Genomic DNA, 22,875 nt, shown 5'->3' with positions numbered 1-22,875 from the left:
TAAGGCCATAGTCCACTAACCAATAGAAGAAATCGGTTAAATTTGTAGTAATACTCTTTAGGATGTTCCATTTGCTTCGAAAGTTTCAATCGAACTGACCGCAGAAGCGAACCAGTTGTGTTACTTCATTATAGTCATTTTCCTCTAAAGTCTGTCTAATTTTTACATTTCTTATTTTTTTCTTCCAGCATTATAGCATTATAGGCAAATAACATCAAAGGAAAATGCATGCACTTAACGTGGGAGCGAAAATTGTTCCAAGGTGTCGGAAGAATTGATCGGTAAATTATTCAGTATTCGCGTAATTACATGGGAAAGAACCATCGGCGGGGTCTCCAGATGGAAATTGTCATTCGTTTTTTTTCTACAGTTTTTACGGTTTTTTTTCACGTGTGATTATTTCGTAGATTATAGTTTGTAAATAATTTGTATCGTTTCAATTTTTCTATAATGAGAAAAGTTGAGGTAAGAATTACAAAAAATTTAACGTAAAAAAATACTTTTGCGGCATTCATATATATTAACTTCACAGTACACTATTATCGACTAGATACTCTTCTATAAGTGATCGTTAAAAACAAGAGAAGTATTTCTTTTTAAGATATAGATATAAGTTTAGATGTAGAATGCAAAAAGTAGATGTTCAATTCTGTGGTATCAAGGAAAACGAAAGATATATATACAAGAGAAATCCTTACTATAACTGATTCCTATTTTTCTATTTTTCTAAATAAAATTTTTAGAGACTTGTATCTTATAAAAATAAAAATAATATAAAAATAAAATTTACTCATCAAAGAAAATTTTCCATTGTAGTAAGAATCACGAATGAAATACTTCATTATATTTTTGAAATAAGACGAATTAATGTAATTATGAAAAAAAAATTTATCAATCAATTCAAACAAGGTGTTTAGTGTTAATGATTCAATGTAAATGCAATCAATTTGTAGTCAACGATTTGATGCCGATTTTCATCCTGTGTACGCCTTGATTTATAGGAAGTTGATTGGAGAATTATGGGTAAAAGGAATACGAGATAGAATTATAATTGGTTGCGGGACTAATAAATTGATATTGTACTTAAACGCTATATTTCACGCAGTATATAATAAAATGGCGACAATATCTTCGACTAGATACATCTCTTCTATACAAGATCTAAAGATCGGAAATATTGTTAATTTTCCAATGACAGATTCCTTGATTTCCTATTTTTTTTAAAATTAAAATTTTTATAGAAGAATACTTTTCTCTAAAATTCACTCATCTAAAAATATAAAAATAGAATTGACCTACACATAATTCTTTATAGAGATCTCACAAAGGAATGAAACCGACTTTTCATGAAAAATAAATTAACTATAGATTCGTCAAAGAATCTCCCATTGATGTAAGAATCACGAGTGGGATACGTCATATTTTTAAAATATTTGCATAGAATCACAAAGTATTCTAATAATTACAAAGTAGTTGCTCGATATCTTCGCGTAGAGTAGCAAAGATCGGTCTCTCATGACTATTCAATTGCCAGCATGATAACATCAATTTTCTGTGAATTTCCTGTGGACAGTTATCTGGACAAGGAAGACGGTGACCACGTTCCAACGCGTTCAGTAGGTCCGTTATAGTCGTCATTAAAATTTCTTTCTCAGCCACTCTGGCTGACAGTTGTGGATCGACGCCATAGCTAAAAACTTCGTACATTGTCACACCGAATGACCACACGTCCGAACGCGTTGAAAATTTGTTATGCCTCAAGCTCTCCGGTGCATACCTTAAAAAAATTGTTTATTTCTCTGCGTAAAAAAATAATTCATCTTAAAAGAATTAACAAGAAAATATAAAATATTATATTATGTAATATATATTTTCAAACATGAAACGTTATTTTTTTCTATTATTGTTAAAATATTGTGAGAAAAGATGAACATATTTTTTACAATACTTACCATTTAATTGGAATATTACGAAGAGTTTTAAATACATAATAATCACTCGCAGCTATCACTTGCGCAAGACCGAAGTCGCTGATTTTCACTCGATCTTCGTTCGCTACTAGGATATTTCTTGCTGCTAAATCTCGGTGAACAATGTTCATACTACCGAGATACTCCATACCCGCAACGATGTCCAGAGCGAAGCCTAATAGTGTTTTATATGCAAGGCTGTACCGATGCGAACTTAGATAACTCAATAACGAGCCGTATTGAATAAATTCCATTACCAGAATTCGATCCACTGAGCACAAAATTTTTACAATGTTTGGATGATTGAGTCTCTAAAAATAAATTTAAAAAGAGAGAACAATGAATATAATTAATTTACAGAAAGTTTAGACATATCATTCCTGAAAAAATAACGATTGATTCTTAAAACAATGATTCACCTCCATGATTTTAATTTCTCTTTCGAAGTCAAGCACATTTTCTGAGTCCTCCTGCGTCTTGAGTTTCTTGACGGCTACATCCTGCTCCGAATCAACTTCCTTACCATTGCGTCTTCTGAGCGTACCCTTATATACTTCACCATAAAAGCCTTCGCCTATACGTCCTTGCAAGATCACATCCAAATTTTCATTTATCTCGTAAGTACGCTGCCATTGGGAGCTATCTTTACTGTTGCAAGCTTTGTCATTGGTTTTGCTTTTATTAGTTTTGCCTGAGCTATCTTCGCAACTCGGACCACAATCGTTACCATTACCCGCAAATGGCATCTTGTACAACTCGCTGTTTAGCCAACGCAGATAAAACGACAATTCGTCTATGTTGCTGTCTTGATTCTGATAGCTAACCAATTGCTCTGTAGCTTTTAAAGAAATTAGTTTAATTCTTAACTCTCATATCAGTTATCACAATTAAATATTATTACTTGTATTACAATAAAGAAAATAAGATATAATTATTCTAATGTCTAAAGATAATTTGACATTTTTATTTCGTAAATAGCATCAACTAATCAAGAATAATATCAATTACTTTTGTAATTAAAAAGATTGAAATCGACTCACTATGATCGTTCCAAGTAATATTAGTGTAATCAGTGACCAAACTCGTTTGCGATTCGCTATTCGATTTGCTTTCTTCTGTATAAATACTACCATTCTCGTCATTGTTTCCATCGGCATCTCGGAAAAACTTGGGGCATATAGTAGCGTAAGTATGAGTTCTACGAGCGTTATATACTTCATAGAGGATCTGATTGATATCTCGCATAATAGCCTGAGGTTGTTTCCTTGCTATGGAATTATTTTTGCCCCAGCATTCCAACATTAATTTATAGATTTCGTTTGGACAATCTTTAGGAGGAGGCAATCGGTTTCCACATTTATAATACTGCAAGATAATATCATTTAATCATCATAGTCAGAGTTTCTAATAACATAATTCTATCAACGTAAAAAATTAACGTAATGAAATTTTTGTTTGTAATAAATATACCATTTTAACAGTATGAGTTTTGTGATATTTGGGTGGGGGAGCCCCTCTGGAAAATATCTCCCAAATAGTTGTTGCCAATGCCCATATATCCGCTTGAAGACTATATTTTGCAGATGCAAAATCCGTGTAACATTCTGGTGGTATCCAATATATACTGCGCAAAATAACGAAAAATCGTGGATCCTTATATTACATTTGAAAAGAAAACAATGAATGTAATTAAACAAGATTTTTATTTCTTTACTTACTCGTCCTCGGTATAAGTGAAGAGACCAGGATCACCCAACTTGACAATGAAGCTGTTATCTGTATGCGAATGTACGAGAACGTTCCGGCATCTTATATTTCCATGAATTACACGATTCTCCTCCTACATATTCTTGCATGTTAAAGATATTAACATTAAGATATAACACAAATATTTGGAGAAATTTACCAAATGCCATAGAGCTGTTGCCAGACAGACGGTGGCTTCTACCATATCAACCGTTAATACAGATTTACTATTGCTGCACAGGTACTTGTCCAGCGGGCCCAAATTCACTAGCTCGAGTAGCATTCCGATCGTCGGGGCTACAGTTATGCCATATAATCTGAAAAATTGAACATAGTATTTTCACGCTTTAATACCTTTCTAAGATTTCTGATATTTACCTAACTAAAGCTACTGAACGCAATTGGCTCCATTTGCCGACCAATTCTAAAAATTCTTTGGTATAATTATTCTCCTCCGTCTTCAGTATCTTCATCATAACCTCGAGCTTCTTGCCTTTAGCAACTCGCCATATAGCTCGATGCAAACTCGTCATTGTCGTGGAACAAGTCAAATCTTCGTCGCTTTTTGCGATTGCTTTGTATACTTGCAATTCATTCCATGGTACGCATCGCGGCCCACCTTGCAATAGAGTAGTAATTATTTCCTCATCTGCCGCTACTTCGTTTACGATGTTTTCCGAAGCGCAAAGTAATAATTTGGACTTGTCTAGAAAATAAATTCTCTGTATATAAATGAAATACTAAAATATCGATATTTTTCTTCTAAAAAAAATATATACAATTCATATATAATTAATTAATATATACCATATTCCGAAAATCCCAAGCATTTTCCAAAGTATATTGATTCATTGGGATTTTGGAATGAAGAAATTAAATGTCTCAAAGATTCGTATACTCGAGAACTGTTTGTCATTACAAATTTATCAGGTTTAGTCTCTACTACTTCTTGCGAAGATATAGTTCCATCTTTGTTGTAAACGTCGATGTAATAAACACAATACTCGGTTTCACTCTCGCGCAGTATGTAACTTCCAAGCTCGTTGGCACATTTTTCCTTAAGCTTCGTATACGAGAAATCCTTTCTGAAACATTTTTGAAGACTCTATGTAAATATTACATATGTACTTTCTTTCATCTTGTAAAATTCATCTTACCCAACTGGTCCATGGCACCTTAATTTTTGTAATCTTTCTAAAGAAGGCGTAATAATACTAAGATCACCACTACAAAGATTAAAATTCCACTTAACAGATAAGCGATAATATCCGTCCAATGCGGATACAAATGATAATAAAATCGCTTTTGTGTCAAATTGTACACACAATGGTATGCCAGTCCTCCTTCCAATTAACACAGTGTTGTTTTTTCTAAAATATGAAAATGTGATAGATAAATATATATTCATTGTTTTTATTATATTTTATTAATATGGGCCATAAAAATGATTTTAATTTGTATTAAGATTGTGCATTAACAAGAAAAGCCAATGTGTTGAAATATATTGTTACATTGCATATATTTGTTATTACCCTATAGAGAGAGTGGAAATGTCCTCTATCCTACAAATCGTTTTCCATGTACCAATGTCAATCTCACAGTATTTTACTTGCTCTATGGTAACCCTAAGTAAGACTTTAGCTCTTAGATTAGGAACATCTTTATCCATTAATGCTGTGTATTCCTCATAGGGATAATTTGGAGCCATGCGTTCAAACTGTTTCAAATACTGCTCCTTGACATATGCAGCATCATACCCAGATAATTTTGTAAGTGCATTGTGAATAGGTTTTCTAATAAAAAAGGCATGCCTTTTTATGCATTCCTTAGGTATATATTTTTTATATTCTGATTCTACAATTTCTCGTGGGAGTTCTTCTTCAAGCATTACCCTGCAATGAAAAAATAATAAATAAACAATTGTTTATTCCATATTGCTCTATCAAAGAAAAATGGCTTGTACGTTACCTATACATATCGCTAACTCCTAGGCCAATTAATTCATGTTTATGTTTCTCATAAACAATGTCAGGTACCTTGTTATCCAATACATCCTTACGAACTTGTTCAAAATAATAATTATATGCATTTAAATCTATTTCTCTCAGCCTGTCCATACTAGATGGCTTGAATCTCAAGCGAAAGTTAAATCTGTATTTCTCCGAGTCTTCTTCCAGTATGTGACCACAAGGGAACCATAGTTTTGAAGAATAACTTTGCAGTGCAAACAGATGTCTTGCTAAAGGACTTATATTGAAAGTATGGCATATCTATAAGTTAAATAGTTTTGATTTTTAAAAATATTAAGATTGCTTTGCATACAAAGATAAAAATAAAAGATTATAACCAAAATTTATTCAAATATGTTATGGAAAAATAAATTTAATTTTACAGAAATAATAAAAAAGGTGCAATGTTGACAGAATAAAAAATTAATAAAAATAGACTATGTAGATTTATTAATAATTTTATAAAGATCAATAAAAATAATATGATTAAACAAATTTATTTTGATTTATTAACATACAACTATAATTACAATTCAACAGCCAGTGTGTCTTGGGGAGAGCAGTGGTCGTACATGTGTCACAAATCAAATTTTATAATACAAATAATACTGTAGTTATACATAAGATTTCCTAAATTAATTTAAATATTTACTGTATCTTCTTCAATCAATGGCTTTTGATCAACTCAGAATACAAACAGTAACCTTATACCAATTAAAAATTTTCCACACAACAATATAAATGTTACATAACATATTTTGTATGTATATAATAATAGATACATTGTTAAGCAGAAAATTATAATTATTGATATAACGTCATTGTTAGTTTGTGTTCTATACAAATAAATAAATATTAACAAAAGAGCTGATTTCCTGTTGATTTCTTGATTCCAATTAATGAAGATAATACAGTGTATGATTAATAGATAACATAGAATAGTTTTCACACAACAATATAAGTGTTTTCAAAATTGTCAAGTCAGAAATGTGTGTTTTTGCCATAGATATACAATAACATTCCATTCTGTTTTATTTAACTGAAAGAAAAAGAATCGTACACACCTTTATACACAGATACTCGATGGTTTCACCAACAGTAAATGCAAATTTCAATGGTTTATCTCTGTTGGCTATATAAATGTATACATAATGTGACAGTCGCGGGTCGTCATCCATATTAATTTACAAGGCGTCGGTCTCATCAGAAATATTACATCTTACAGCAATCCTCGATACCCAACGCACACCGATTTGTTTTTTGTTTACCATGTGTGATAAATATAGCGAATTCAGTCACCTGCATTACTCTGCACTTGTGCAGACTAAAGATTACTATGCCTAAAGTTGTTTAATGATAAAAATATAATGCACATATCATGATTAATAAAATGTCCAATATTAATATTATTACCTCTTTGATGAAAAACGCATTCAAATCTATTCTATCGATCAACACTACTGAGCCCTCCTATTTGGATGTTTTTTTGTAGAAAATCTTTACTACAGTATAACCAGAGAAAAATCTGAGAGAGGACATGACCAAAACCTATATATAACCGCAAAATGCTGCCGCGCACTACTGCCCTCTGACAAAGTGAATGTAAATTACATAGCAACGTCCACGTTTCAATACTGGAGATGATAAATCGATATTTGGTTCATATAATCGTGCTACACATGTATTGATGTATGCCTTTAAACCCTAAACACAATGCGAGGCAATAGCGATTGCTGGATTCACACTGTATCTGATTTTCGTCGTACGACACACTTCAACCAATCAGAAAACAGAATTCCGATGATACGAAGCAAAATCCATCGGAATCCTGTTTTCTGATTAGTTGCAGAGCGTCGTACGACGCAAATCGGATGCAGGCTGAATCCAGCTTTATGCTGTGCCCTGACTGTGGTCAAAGTCTCACTACAAATGCTATGAAGCGTTTGATGGACCAATTAGAAGAAAGAATTTTACAAACTGACCAATTAAAAGACGCTTCGAAGCATTTGTAGCATCGCGTTGACCGTGCCCCCTGATATGCTTCCGCCATGCACCTTGTATTCTTAGTATTCTTACATCATGATAGATGGTATTCTGAAACAATCCGCCGGCGGTATCGATAAATCGTTCTGCTTGTGAGGTAGTTATTCTAGCCGCATTATGAAGCTAGTAAGGTACGTAAAATATATGTGAAATTATATAATAAAAAAAAACATAACAAAAGGACTGAATTTTCTATACATGTAATTATGTATGTATATGATTTCCGTGAGAACTGTAAATGATTCTATGCGTGTACCCTAACCTATAATTTAAACGTTTTTGCGCCAAAACACTGATATTTCTTCAAAAATTAATGTTGCTTTTGCAGATTTTTGATGAAACTCAGTCACGAGACTGTGACGATAGAACTAAAAAATGGCACTCAAGTCACCGGCACAATTACAGGTATGTCAAAGTGACGTTTTGTTGTGTGACGCTACTTGGCGTCAAGTAGCGTCAGGTTAGAAACAAATCTATGTTGATGTATAAAATTAATTACACACATTAATATGACAGATTATTTATAATTAAAAATTTTTTAATTTTCTTATAGTATAGATATAATAGAGTATAAATATATAAAAATATATTTTTGTGAAAATGTATTAATAGCAGAGAATAGAGGAGTTACTATTCCGTTACTTTTTCTATTACTTATAATAACAATTTGATAATGATGTATTTTTTGACTGTAATGTACTGATTTGAAATAATCCATTACGTTATTTACTTGTCTTAATTATATGATTTTGTTATGCGATTTTGTGACATGATTCTTTTCAGTAAGGATAACAAAAAAAATTTGTCACTGTCATTGTTATTATAACGGAGTAAGGATAAGGAAAGTAATGGGTCTTCTACAATAAGCTGCAAGTCAGAAGTTCTAAGCGATCTTAAGTCATAATCGGTGCAGTTGGCCAACAGCCAACTTGAACAACTTGGTTAAGACTGGTTAAAACTTCTGACTTGCGGTTTATTGTAGAAGGCCCATAACGGTGTGACAAGTAACTAGTTATTTCCATTCCTTGTGTGTATTATTATTAATTATAAATTATTTTAAAAACCTTTTTATTTCTAATAGTGAATGTGAGTGGATGCATTGGTGTACTAAAGCCATTGTATACAAATTAAATGTAAAGATCTGTGTTTAATATTAATACAAAAACCAGTTAAACCATGATATTATCAATACATTTTATTGTGCTTTTAGATAAAGTATATATTTTCTAATTTAAAATAATTGCATTTTACTTTTACATTCAAATTAAATCAATATATAACAGCTTTAATATGTGCCAGTACACACTAGTGTATCCAATCAAATTTGCTATTAATTATATATTTCAGAACTGGGATTTATTTGCATATTTCTGCCGATTTTTAGCTTGGTTCCTGCCCATCGGCTGCGCGCGGGTTGGTGAAATAAGGGATAGGAACCAAGCTGAAAATCGGCTGAAATGTGCAACTAAATTCCAGCACTGGTATATTCATATGTGATCTAATGTCATTTATTATTGATAAATTATTTTGCTGCAGGTGTTGATGTTGCCATGAACACACATCTAAAAACAGTAAAAATGACAATAAAGAATCGTGAACCAATACAACTGGAGACTCTTAGTTTACGAGGAAACAATATAAGATACTACATTTTGCCTGATTCATTACCATTAGAAACATTACTAATTGATGATACACCGAAGGCTAAAGCCAAGAAGAAGGAAGCTGCGAGAGGTATGTTTATGTGTCTCGGCATATATTTATGTGTCTAGTTTTAATAATAAACAGAAATATCCAATATTGAAGCAAGCTACAGATAGCAAAATATTCCACAATCCATTTGTTAAAAGTATTCAGTACTGAAAGGGATAATCCAACAAGTATTAATCCTATATTTATACTTTTAACTTTAACTGATAAGAGATATTTTCTTTTTTCTACTTCTTTGCAATTATCACAGTTATATAATAAAGTTTTCTTTAGTTACATTAATTATACTATTTGTAGGTGCTGCCCGTGGTAGAGGACGCGGCGCCAGGGGCGGTAGAGGTGGCAGGGGTGGACGAGGTAGAGGGAGAGGCAGGCGATAGTGACATTCAACATGTTCTTCACATGTATTTTCAACATACACATTTTTCTATCTTTGTGAAAAGAATCATTATTCTGCTAATTTTATAAAAACGAATCTATGCGAAGCTGTTTTCTTGATATAGCCCTGATAATATATTTCAAGATGATGTGGACATCCATTTTTAACAGATTTAAATGTAGGGCACACAAGCATTCCGATATTTTAATCTTGTATTCGATTTTATCATCTTGATATGCTTGTAAAGAAATATAAAAAATTTGTAAAATTGATTTTCAACTATTATAATTACATATATGTGTGGTATATAATTAGCCATAGTTTTCATTGTAATATAATTCATTTAACATAATGTAAACTCCTTATTTGTTAATTCTATTAATTTGAATAATCTAATATTAATTTAAATTTCATTGTATTACAAATTTTTCTAAAAGGAGTTACAATTTATAATTGCAAGGATATCATGCTAGTACAAATTACATTTATTTCATTTGCGTCAGAGCGTGTGTGCGCCCACCACCCGTACGATACCATTGTAAAACTCAAAGACATAATAGATTTAGATCAATATATCTACGATAAAATTACTATTCGATATAACTAGAATGATATAAGACTTTCTCTGTAATTTAAATATTTCGAGGACTTTCTGAATAAAACAGTATGATTAAAAGCGCAGTTTTTATTAGTTTTTAAATTTAAATGTCATTTTGCGTATCAAACCATATTAAGTTCGCTTTTGTTATGTCCGCGTTAACGAACTTCAACGTATACTCGTATATTCGTCTAACCACTTCTGTCAACATTTACGTTACACGAAACTCCACGACTCGTGATACAATGTAATTCGCACGTCGTTATTCGCGGCGATCCCGTCCAAAAATGTTCGCACATGATTATGTGGAGGTCATCAAAAAGGCTGATCATCAACTGCTTACAATTTGTCATTAGATGCGGCCGCAGTAACTTCGATGCGGATGATTTAGATGACATTTCGGATTACGACGTCCTGGATGTTCCTAGTAATGTAGCGATAATTGCCTTTTACCGCGAAGAATTATCTCTGTTGTTACGAAAAATACATTTATTTAAAAATATTCAGTTTAATCAGTGAGAAGAGCTCTTATTTTGCCGTATTATAAGTAAAAAATAAGTAGAGTGCAAAGTGATCATTAAATTTTTATATAATTTTTTAATGCCATTTATACAATTTATATTGACATGATTCATACAAATTGTTTATACAAATTGGCTTCTAAATGTATATACGTAAAAAATTTTACTATTGGATTTCTACAAGACAACAGAATCTATTGAGATAAGTCAATATGCTGCCAAATGAATTTGAGCCAAGCTGAAATTTAAAAGTTTAAATTATAGTATTATTGAAATATTTTCCAGAGGATCAATTATGGTAGATTTATTGACCCATTCAATTATAGATCTATTTTTTACTCTTCTCTATTCATTCTTCTCAATACAAGTTGTATCATTTTGGTTTCTTAAAATTAATTAGCTTTTATAATTTAACATAAATTAAATGGATCTTACAGATCTAACATTAATAATCGTGTTGTAGATTTTGACGTCAATAGAAGAGTTAAATATAATAAAGTGTCTGATTGATCAATTCTAATCTTATTAGATATATCTAAAATATTTGATCTAATCTAATCTTATTATATACTAAAATATTATATGATATGAATCGAATTTTGCATTATACTAATAGCAAATTCGATTGGCTGTTCTCAGTACTGGTGTACATCGAAGTCGTCATAGATTGACGTAAAAATGTGTGTTTAATATAAATACAAAAACCAGTTAAACCATGAAATTCTTAATACACTTTATTGTACTATTAGATAAAGTATGTATTTCATAATTAAAAATATTTGTATTTTACTTTTACACTTTGATTAAATCAATGTACAATTTTAATATGCACCAGTGCGCACTAGTGCGTCCAACCGAATTCGCTACAAAATTGATCAATAAAAGGCAATTGAAAAAAATTAAGGTAGCAATAATTGTAGCAATCCCATGGTATATCTCAAAAGATAAATTAAGCCGAAGATATACTACCGACATGTCGCGGTTTGTGAAATGTTGGTATCGTAATAGAGAACGAAAAATCGCGGGCGGAATTAATCTTGGCGATAATAAAAATCATCGTTGATTTTATTATCTTGGTTCGCTCTCGGTTCTTGGCGGGGTAAATCAGGGCGAAAACGATCGATATTGCAGATCCGGGGGTAGCTTTACGACGAGACATGAAGTGCTCAAACGGACGGTTCAACGTCCTTGCAGTGCATTTTCAGCCGCAAACGTTCGCGCTGCCAAGGCAACCGCGCCAGGACGATCTCCAGCATCGACCGGACGCGCCGGGAGCGAGGAGGACCTCGCCGCCGGAAGTGGTGACCAAGGTGCTGCAAGCTCTCGAAGAGATGGGCGAGCCCGTGGGACCGTCGACGGTGGAAAAGATGCGCGGGGCTTCGTCGAAGTCCCTTGGGTACCTGCTGCATTCGGGAACATCGTCGACGAGGATGAGCTAACAGATTCGCCACTTCGCAGTTTCGATGAACTTCTACCTTGTGGAGTCCAGAGTTCTTGCTACCACAGCCACTCGGGACTCTCGTACGTGTGGACTCCCAGAAGAAGCGAACGATTTTCGTCCATAGAATATTCGACGTTCGTTCTTGTGATTTTACCTTTTTCTTCCTTTCTCTTATATGGACGTCTAAGTGTTAATTGTAATAATATTATATGCGCGTGTAGAAATAAACTGCATACGATACTTGAAAGATCCGAAAACTTTGCAGTTTGGATTCCTTATCGAGAATCATTGATTGCGTTTTTCATATGCGATTGTGTATTTGTCTGGCTATATGTTGCATATTGTTGTATTTACTTCACCAAAAAATGTATCAACGGCGAAAGCTATTACAATAAAATCTTGTTACGACAAACTCGGTCCAATTTCCGAGTTGAATGAATTCTTCGTATTGAAATTTCGTTAAATTTCTGATAGACCGTGTATTGATGTAAAAAACAGCTTCATTTTTGTAGACCATTTCCTGGAAATTTTTGCGGTGAAAAACATTCGATTGTAATTTATTGAAAATATTTCTAGAAAAGTCTTTTCATATACTTGTATAAAATACTATTATATCAACATGACTATTGTTGTTATTTAATGTATAATTATCAATAAATATATTTTATTTTACTGTTATGTTAGTGCATTTTATTAGATGCATGAACTAAAACGAAAGGAAAATTGGCTTAGCTGTCACCAATCTTTTTTATTAAAATTATTCATCTTATTTTTGTAATCTAGAGAAATTACATAAAGGCGTCTGTAAAATGCATTTAACAGGTGTTTTATTTATACATTTGTGATTTATTGATCGATACAAATGGGCGCAATTAAATTAGTGAATGAAGTTGCGATACGCAACATCTCTTTTAGCGGATTTGGGTGGATGCACTAGTGCGCACAATCTGCAGGCTGTGTACACAAATTTATCTATAACGTCTATCAAGAGAGATATATCACACATAATTACTTTAACTGAATAAAATTAATTATATTATAACAGTTATATTATGCGAACAACACTCATGATAATTATATTTTATTTTACGTGTATATCTCCAGTTTAAAATCAGCTTAATTCTTATGCTATTTTCATAACAAATGAATAAACATTATGTAATAAATATTTAAAATAATTATTCCTTTTTAAATTATTTCAATTTCAACAAAGATGTCGAGACTCGGAATATTAGGAATAGTTATGAAAAAATATCAAAGTATTAATATTTAAAATAGAGTAAAAATATACAAAATTATCAAGAAATATATAACAATATTCTGATTGAATTATGATAGAACGAATATTTCGTTCTTAGCAAGGAATTATATCGTTTCCTTCACCAAAATCTGCTTGTGTATACCAAAGATCTTGCATACTACGCAGTATCTTTTTAAGTGAATTAAGTACGGCAGTTTTCAGTGCGTATTTAGTGCATGCAATAGCTGAATTCGCTGTTCATCGAAATCCTTTTACAAGAACCCGATAACGCCGCAGGCAACGCGCTCGCCTGACGATCCGGTCTTCAGACTCTCTTCGGTTCCGCCGCGGCCGAGGTCGTCTGGTTTCGCGTGGATCACCAGAGCTCTGCCGATCGCACCCCGGACGCCCACTAGGCTCAAGTAGTGATCCATGCCGTCGATACGCGCCACTCCGTCCTCTCCGACCTCAATATTGCCGAGATCACCGACGTGACGTAACGGATCACTCGGTGCTCCGTGATTCACCTGAAACGCAATCACTCTTCGTTTACCGTAACGTAAAATGGAGAGAGAGAATGTGTTATCGCGCGAAGGAGATCGCGACGGCTCAATCCGCGAGGCGTGAGTTTATCAATTTGTGCTAATCACGTCGCATTTGCATTCGAAGAGTTAGATACGAAATTTAAATTTAAACGTTAATTAAAAAAACAATAGTATAAAGCAAAACAAGTCTAATAGTCTATACTATTTGACCCCCCGCCCCTGGGGTTAAAAACTCTACACTTATGGAGGAATGCTTATTAATTTATCATAAACTAATTGTGATGAGAATAGGTTGTCCTGTCCATCCTCTTTTTTTCCTCAAACGGGGGACATCGTCTTTTTATAATAGTGTCCGGGGATGTTCGGGAAAATTTTCCAAAGGTGTCCCAAATGATTACCGCTTGTAATTATCCCAGAAAATCTCTGTGGACGCCTTAGAAAAAAAAAAGACGAGTAAAAGAGAGCGTCCGAGGAAAAGAGGACGGATGGCAATCCTAGATGTGCATAATTTAGAATTGCAAAAACATTATTACCATGTACGGATTGAAATGCGGGCCAGCCGAATTGCAACCTTTCCTCAAATCTCCTTTTTCGTGTACATGGAATCCATGCAAGCCCGGATTTAATTCCGTGATATTACCCGTGACCCTGACCCCCTCGGGATGCTGCTCCAATGTCAGCATCCCTCGGGGCCCATCCATCGGCGAACCGTCTTCACCGAGAGATTTCATCTCCACTACGGCTTTCAAACCGACTGCCTACAAATTAAAAAAAAAAGGAATCATAATTATTTCAGATGTCAATATTTATTGGCAGGAAAGATCAACAAAAGTAGTAATTATTTTATTTGAAATAAAAAAATATATAAAAGAAAGTAGCATTTCGAAAGTTAGATAAATAGCACATTTGTCTAATACAGAATGTCTCATGGGAAGCTGCTGAAACTAATCATTTTTAAACGCATATAGGAAATAGGAAAAATAAAATATTTAACATCATTTTTGTAAAAAATCCATGTATATACTGTACACGTATATTATTAAGAATTTTAGCATTTCGAAAATATTCCAGGTAACAAGCTATCGTTATTTTGACGTCGATAGTTAGTTATTTTAAATTATTGACGTCATGTAACCTATTCAAGATGTAATAATGACGTCATCTTTTGATCAATTAATGACATCATTTATTTATGACGTCTTTACAATGTCATACTTAATGATATCGAATAAATAGCCAATTGTCGACGTACTAGTCATTATTAGTGATCAATCAATTAATAACGTCATACATTTATTCCGTTAATAACAAAAATAATTATGTATCTTTGATGTCAGTTTATGACGTTATGTGAGTGAAAAGAAATATAAGAATTCACGTCATTTTTACAATGTTTAGACGTCAAGAAGAGTATTATGGTTCTTAAAATGAAGTGGAAATTACAGAAGTAATTGAATTTACTAGAATATTTATAACTTCAACACTTAGCAAATTTGATCATTTTTGTAATTTTCATTTCGTCTCAGGAACCGTATAGATTCATCATAAGAATAATTAATGACATCAAATGGACACCTTGCTCAATAACACGATAAAAATGACGTATTTTTGACGTCGACTTATGATGTTATATACTTGACAAATCCACGTCATTTTTACGATGTTTGGACGTCATTTTAAACATCACATTCGTCAAAAGAATAACTAATTAATGATATTAAATAGGCGACATGCGACACCTTGCTACCTGGGATATGTATGTATTTTAAGATTGGCAATATTTGATATTTTTATAAACATTTATTAAATAATACGAATATGTTCGATCGTCTCTACTTGATAATAGATAGATAAATAAAACTGGTCGCAAATGTCAAATATCGTGCTTTTGAATTGTGTCACTTTTGAAGTAAAAGAGCGATAATTATAAACGATTACAATGTGTCCTTTCTAAATTTTTTCAAGTGAAATTCTATTTCAAAATAAAATGAAAATACTGTCACTATTGAAAACGAGTGAAAATATTTGCATTCTTGAATAAGAATGTCACATTTTCACTCTTTTTTTTTTTTTAATATAGTGACAGTATATTTTCATTCTTTTGGAATGAGATTTTACTCCAAGAAATTGAGTCCCGAAAAAATGGTAAATATCTCGATAAGTTTTTCGATCGAGAATTCATAGATTGGCGAGGAGTAGAACGAAAATCTACGCAACCGAGTATCTACGGAAGCAATTTGTTACTGCTCGATTATAGCTCGATTAATCCATAAATGCTGCCGCGCGAGCGGAGTCCCGCGGGAGAACGCGAAGACCGGAAATTGATAATGACGCGTCCGCGAGTATCGCGTACGAGTGATGCACTATGTAGTGCATTCGGGAGAAGAGAACGGTGTGCTTCCTATCTAATTTGTTCTGCCTACTAAATCGCATTAGAATTGCGCCACTCTTGCGTTCATCTTGATTTACCTACCTCGCGATTCGTGCGGACGTCAAGTTTATTTGGTTTTTTCTACTTTTTTTTTGTATAAGCGAGGTTGTGGTTCATGGATAAAATCCGCAATTACCAATGCGACTGGGGGTATAATCTATGGCGACGATGAAACGGTTAGAAACTGTGCGCAAGGTCGGCCGTAGTGAATCGCTGCTTCGTTAGAATTGCAAGGGGCATAGGCGAAGAGCGACCGCTCATATAGTGAAAGCGTCCTCGTGGCATAACGACGCGCATCAGTCGACGTCCTTCGCGATGTTTAAATAACTTAATGGCTAATTATGCAAATTTCCACGTATTAAAGACAGACTGTGTAGTTAATGACTAATAATAGAGTCGCGCCGATGGACAGGCCGATGAATTGTATCGCCACGTTCGTCGCGGAGGATGAAGAAGTCACGCGCATGGAAATGTTTACCAGAGATGCACACGAAGAAAGAGAGCGATGCTGCGATGCGTTGTTTAAGACGATTCGTACACATCTTCTCGATACTAAACGAGAATAAAACGAATAAATTTACATATTTTCTTTGAAAAATATATTTTCTTATATATATCATTTACTACAGTAACAACAAAAAATAAAAAAGCAAAGCTTTCCAGAAAATAAGTTCGAACATTTTGATTACAATTTTTTTATTTTAATTTTGAAATGTAATTTTGATAACTGATTGCAGAGAAATAAAAGTAGGTTTTTTCAGTTTTTTTGTTTTCGTTCTTTTTTGCAAAAATTATAACTTTTGAGTCATGTCCTTGTAGCAAATAAGCGATAATTTTTACTAGAAATGAGAAAGTCGCTTCCAATGAAAGAAAAAGGATTACAATCATTATAATTTACTATAATTTATAGTCATTTTTTTTTATAACATCTATATATTTATATTTATTTTAATAATACAAGTTATAGTTGTTTCAATGGTGTCATAAACACATAAAAGCTTATCATAGTTGTAATAATCATAATTATGACCCGATCGAAGTCGAAACGTTTGTTTTTGTAGCGCTTTTCATTTGTAATTTTTAATATACCTATATCATTAATACTGAATTTATTATATTTGGCTCGTAGCCCTTTTCAACATTATTTCTTTTAATTTTATATTACTTGACTCATGTATTTCTTTATTTTTTCTTTAATATATTTTTTAGTTATTATTATCATAAATAATAAGTAAATGTTAAGAAAATAATTATATTTATTATAATTGCAATTGTGTTTATTTTTATTATATAAAAATGCTTATTTTATTTACCCATCCACATTTTGATATTTTGTTATATTAACATTTAAAAATATCATATTTACAGTATAATTTTTTTATGATTGATGGAATTATAAATATAAAATTATTACTAATATTATAGCAGCAATAATTATGTAAAAACGAAGCTCATAATTATAATTATTTTACCGTACAATTATAATCATAAATTTCAAATTGTAGCAATTTAGCTAAACATTTTTTCTCAGTGTAAGATTTTTATCAAGTGTATGTAAACAAACGTATAATAACAAAATAATATGTGAATCTGTATTACTCGATTTACTAAATTTTCGTTATAAAATGTTCATTCATATGAATAAAAATGAGTTGATGTAACTCGTTTTTCCTTCATGCTGTATCCATATGAATGATAAATTATTACGTTCTACATAATTCTCGTTTCATCTTGCAAGTAACGCCGAATGACAGATGATTGCTACTTCAATAACGTTCGGCGGAAATGTTCGTAACGGCTGTTATTTGCACGTAAGGCTATAAATATGACGATACCAATTACCGCAAGCATTGAGATATACGATTACAAAGTAATCGTATATCGAGCAACAAAATTACATGTTGAGTTGATCAAGGGAAATTAAAGTTGAATAAATGGCGATATGAGGAATAGCTCCGTTAAAGTTTAAGAGAAAAGTGAAAGGATGTTCATTAAATGTTTTCGCACAAGTTTAACAAGATTACATAATTTATTTCAGGTCGATAAGATCCGTGTAAGATGCGAAATGTAAAGTGAAAAGGTTGACCGTATTGTTGGTTAGCAATTATTCGATTAAAAATCAGAAAATTTTAAGCGACCAATCTCACAAATTCTTTACAGCCATACTTTAAAAGTGAAGTATGACTGTAAAGAATTTGTGAGATTGATCGCTTAAAATTTTTTCTCGAAAGTGGAGATGTGAAAACCGAAAATATTTCAACAATACATCAATCTAAGAACTCTTGAAATTAAAGATTAATTAAGCTAAAAGTTTTTAAAGCAAATGAGAGTTAAGTACCGTTAATAAGGCACACATTGAATCTATTTCGAATTAAACGAAAAATACAAACGTTTCGGTTTTCTCTTTGGATCATTTTTAGGGTCCTATTATATAACATAAGTTCTTTCTTGATTTCCAAGTATATGCATTGGATTAATCCTAGTCGGATCAGTGTGTCGTTTACAAAGGTTGTAATCATGTAATGTAATTTAAATTCAATATTTCTTTATAATTTTCACCATATAATTTTCCTATAATATAATACAATATAATTCTCCAAATACAATATTTGAATAATTAAATTATCTTAAACACACAGATATATCATCAAATTGATGATTTATAATGCAATATATAACGATTAATATCAATTTTCAATTTTATTAGTAATTATATGAAAATGATATCACAAATTATAAATAAAGTTATATATAAAATTTTAAAAATATAAGTTGCTGAATAATTGTAATATAATGCCATAAAAATTCATCACACAATTATAAAGAAATTACTTTGATGATTAATATGGGCAACAATTAATATCAATTTCCAATTTTATTAGTAATTACATAAAAATGATAAATTCCGTCAAAAATTAAATAAAATTATTTTATATAAAATTAAAAAAAAACGTGGCAGTTTCTGAATAATTGTAATCAAATATAACGTAAGAAAAAGAAGCGTAATGCCATATAAATTTACTATGATAATATAAAAATAATTTGTGATTTTGATGATTAATAGGCAATGATTAATATCAATTTCCAATTTTATCAGTAATTATTATATATGAAAATGATAAATTCCATCAGAAATTAAATAAAATTATTACATAAAAAGAAAAAAGAAAACGTGAGAGTCTTTGAATATCTGTTATCAAGTATAATGCAATAAAAATTCGTCATATATACAATATCAATAATAAAAAAAAGACAAAAATATAAATACGTACGAAATAATACGGTTCCATATAAACCTCGTAGAGATCACTCCTAGTCCCAGGATATCCCGGCAGACTCCTAATGAACAGAGTCCTGTCGTTCACCGAGTCTGCTGTCCTGTCGTACGGTCCAGCTCTCGCGATCGCGATCATACCGATCAATATCGACAGCCGCCACATCTCGCGAGTCAGGAGTTCCGAAGGCGTGCCGGAAAGATTTAGCAGCGATTTGGTCCTCGCGAGGAGTCCTCCAAGTCGATCGGAGGATAAAACGGGTCTGACGGCCAGGACTCGACGGCGTCTCCAAGATCTGCTTGCTGTGTTTCTCCTTCCTCCTTCTCCCTGCTGTATTACCTCCACCTTCTCGACTCGATCGCCACGAGACCTGGCAGCCCGAGATTCATCCACTTCTCACGATAACGATCTCGGAGCCGTACCGATCAAGGAGCTGCCTCCGGAACCACCGCTTTTCAAAGACTGCTTTCCTCAGAGAAGAAAAAGAAGAAGAAGAATAAGAAGAAGAAGAAGAAGAAGAAGATGCTGTAGCGGCAGCAGCAGAGGTAGAACTAGGAGCTACCGGTTCGATTCCCCATGGCGTGTATTTATGCGTTGCGTCATCGGCGAGTCACGACGAGGACAAGGCAGGTTGTACTTGGGCGCCAAGCTCGAGGAGTGCCGTGACACCAGGGGGTCTCTCGATCGTGGATGAGCGATACCGATTTAACGAGACGCGATCTCGCGATCGCGTAACCGCTATCGGCTCGCAATCGGTGATTGCGTATGTGAATACCTGCTCCGGTCCCTCCTTCTTCCTCTTTTCAGACACATCAGTTCGGTGCATCGTGCCCGATGTACATCCGCCGTATTCAGTTCTCCAATGCACGTGGCCCACGCGCGAGACCGGCTGAGTGAAAGCGAGACGTGCCCCGCGGGTGCTTCTCGCTGCGGCCTGACGGATCGCTTATACTCCGCGAACTAATCTGGACATAGTCATCTTGTAAGTAACTCCAAGAGGCAAACGTGAAAAACTGCGAAAACCAGGACGGACAACTTTCGTAATTATCCAACTGGAACGGCAATAGCCGTTGCGTAAAATTCATCATCGTCAGGGGCTGTAAAGGTTGATCCGAACTAATTGATTTTCGGACGAGAATAAATTAAATTACAGAAAGTAATAGAATCAATTAATTGCGTCATATAACGAACACTGATTCTGAACACTAATTAAAAACTCTTTAATATACACTCACTCTAACACAGCTCTTTACTACTAATTAAAAACTCTTTAATATATTACATTTTTTTTGTAATAAAAGAAATAATGTAATAAACGAACAAAAAAATATCGACATAATTCACTGATATTGTGTTTGTTCTTTATTTCTTTTTATTGTATATTTGAGTGTTTGACATTTTGGCATTATGGCTTTTTTTTATTACCATTATTGGTTTCGTTTTATTCGTACTTTTTCAATATATGTATAATACGTTGAGTTTCATTACACATTACCGATGGAAATATAATTTATTCTATTGACAAAAATGTATTGCTAGCCGTATTTGATTTTAATATTAAAAAGCTAAATGATTCTCATGAGAATTTGACATCGCTATGAATATTAATCGAATTTTTCCCGTCGCTATATCGATATCTATGTTTTATTAAACTTTTATCAAAAGGTTTTGCGAATTATTCATATAAATCGAATTTCACGTTGCACATCTCTACCGAGTATTCCAAGTGTAGTATGCGAGGTTTACTTACATAGTTGCAATCATCCGCATTTGCATGCACAAACTGAATGTCGCCGTATCGCGGAATCGCGGTATTCACGGTGCGTGCGGCGTGCTAACGATCCGCGAAGAGTTTTCTTCAATTCCGAAGATACCATAATCCGATATCGCGTTCCCAGGAAACGACGCAGCGCGGTGCACCGGACGACATGCTACGTAGCAGATTTTTAATCACGTTAGAATAATTTACGATTATGCGCGACAATAAAATTCTCTCGTCTCTGTGAAAAACAACGAAAGACAATAACACAAGGGAGAAGGAGGATGAGCAGAAGAAGGAGAGGGACACAAGACGGAGATCTTGCTACAACCCGGTGCATCTGACAATGAGTGTAGGAGTGTAGGTTAAGCATGGTCGGATAGAAATAATAAGCGTCCTCAAGGTAGCCCTTGAGAGATACAATTCTCTTGAGGGCTGCAAATAGTACAAATAGGACACGAGGATTATAAATGATACAAATAAGACACGAGGATTACAAACAGTAAATATAGTTTCAAATGTATTAAAAGTTTGGACTGCAAACAAATCTGAGAGACCTTAATGGGAGGATCCTGTTTGCCTACTTACAGCACCGTTTGCCTACATCACTTTTGCCGACAGTTCATTTGCGCAAAAATTATTGTCTACAGTTCAATATCATTGTTTACTTGTACTATTCTCTGCTTTAAAAACACTAATTTTCTGCTTTAAAAACGAATTCTCTCTTTTGAAAAAATTCTCTGCTAAATATAAATTATTTTCTTACTTAACTTTAATTTTATATTTGTGCAAAAGTGCTTGTAGACGATTGGGCTGTAGGCAATAATTTTTGGGCACAAATGAACTGTCGGCAAAAATAATATAAGCAAACGATGCTGTAGGCAATCGATTTATAGGCAAAAGGAGCTACCTCGACCTTAATATCTCTATTAACGGAACATCATAGTGTGAATTGTCAATTAATTCGTGAAGAAATTCGTCATTAATTCGTGAAGAAAGGCGATGGTACATATTTAATCCCCCAAAGTTAATATTAAATAAAATTTGTGTTACATTTGACGTTAATGAAATGGAAAATTGCATTTATCTAAAGATTTTCGACGTACACTAAAAAAAATTTGTTAAATCTATATATCTTGAAATAGTATTAAGTAAATATTTACTTATATTAAATAAATATTTATTATTTTCAATTAATAAAAAAAAAT

The 22,875-nt window shown here is 33.0% G+C and overlaps 4 protein-coding genes across 6 annotated transcripts; 2 read left to right on the top strand and 2 right to left on the bottom strand.

Moving 5' to 3' along the window:
- Positions 1 to 1,390: 1,390 nt before the first annotated feature.
- Positions 1,391 to 7,236, bottom strand: hop (tyrosine-protein kinase hopscotch). Of its 3 annotated transcripts, none has more exons than XM_018502656.1 (14): positions 7,139 to 7,236; positions 6,790 to 7,065; positions 5,685 to 5,986; positions 5,249 to 5,608; positions 4,874 to 5,086; positions 4,524 to 4,801; positions 4,095 to 4,422; positions 3,877 to 4,033; positions 3,689 to 3,810; positions 3,441 to 3,594; positions 3,011 to 3,335; positions 2,390 to 2,808; positions 1,953 to 2,281; positions 1,391 to 1,777 (listed from the first exon to the last, which is right to left on the bottom strand). In XM_018502656.1, the coding sequence occupies exons 2-14, from the start codon at positions 6,901 to 6,903 to the stop codon at positions 1,456 to 1,458; spliced, it is 3,423 nt and encodes a 1,140-aa protein (XP_018358158.1). In that variant the 5' UTR covers positions 6,904 to 7,065; positions 7,139 to 7,236; the 3' UTR covers positions 1,391 to 1,455. The 3 variants fall into 3 exon arrangements, with proteins under 3 accessions (XP_018358158.1, XP_018358159.1, XP_018358160.1); XM_018502657.1 differs by having other exon boundaries at positions 6,790 to 7,039; XM_018502658.1 differs by having other exon boundaries at positions 6,790 to 7,034.
- Positions 7,237 to 7,806: 570 nt separating this feature from the next.
- Positions 7,807 to 10,064, top strand: SmD1 (small ribonucleoprotein particle protein SmD1). The gene is made up of 4 exons (XM_018502636.1): positions 7,807 to 7,899; positions 8,097 to 8,173; positions 9,305 to 9,502; positions 9,776 to 10,064. Exons 1-4 carry the CDS (start codon positions 7,886 to 7,888, stop codon positions 9,856 to 9,858), a joined length of 372 nt encoding a protein of 123 aa, XP_018358138.1. The 5' UTR covers positions 7,807 to 7,885; the 3' UTR covers positions 9,859 to 10,064.
- Positions 10,065 to 10,573: 509 nt separating this feature from the next.
- Positions 10,574 to 12,925, top strand: LOC108757935 (uncharacterized). Its single transcript, XM_018502638.1, has 2 exons — positions 10,574 to 10,882; positions 12,171 to 12,925. The coding sequence occupies exons 1-2, from the start codon at positions 10,753 to 10,755 to the stop codon at positions 12,413 to 12,415; spliced, it is 375 nt and encodes a 124-aa protein (XP_018358140.1). The 5' UTR covers positions 10,574 to 10,752; the 3' UTR covers positions 12,416 to 12,925.
- An 817-nt stretch (positions 12,926 to 13,742) lies between these two features.
- On the bottom strand, positions 13,743 to 20,422 carry LOC108757942 (superoxide dismutase [Cu-Zn]). Its single transcript, XM_018502646.1, has 3 exons — positions 19,906 to 20,422; positions 14,736 to 14,960; positions 13,743 to 14,184 (listed from the first exon to the last, which is right to left on the bottom strand). The coding sequence occupies exons 1-3, from the start codon at positions 20,071 to 20,073 to the stop codon at positions 13,930 to 13,932; spliced, it is 648 nt and encodes a 215-aa protein (XP_018358148.1). The 5' UTR covers positions 20,074 to 20,422; the 3' UTR covers positions 13,743 to 13,929.
- Between the last annotated feature and the right edge of the window lie 2,453 nt (positions 20,423 to 22,875).

Source organism: Trachymyrmex cornetzi, unplaced genomic scaffold, assembly GCF_001594075.2.
Source record: "Trachymyrmex cornetzi isolate Tcor2-1 unplaced genomic scaffold, Tcor1.1 scaffold148, whole genome shotgun sequence".
NCBI classification, from domain to species: domain Eukaryota; kingdom Metazoa; phylum Arthropoda; class Insecta; order Hymenoptera; family Formicidae; genus Trachymyrmex; species Trachymyrmex cornetzi.
The sequence above is the reverse complement of the archived record's forward strand: the minus strand, read 5'-3'. Positions and strand labels throughout refer to the sequence as shown.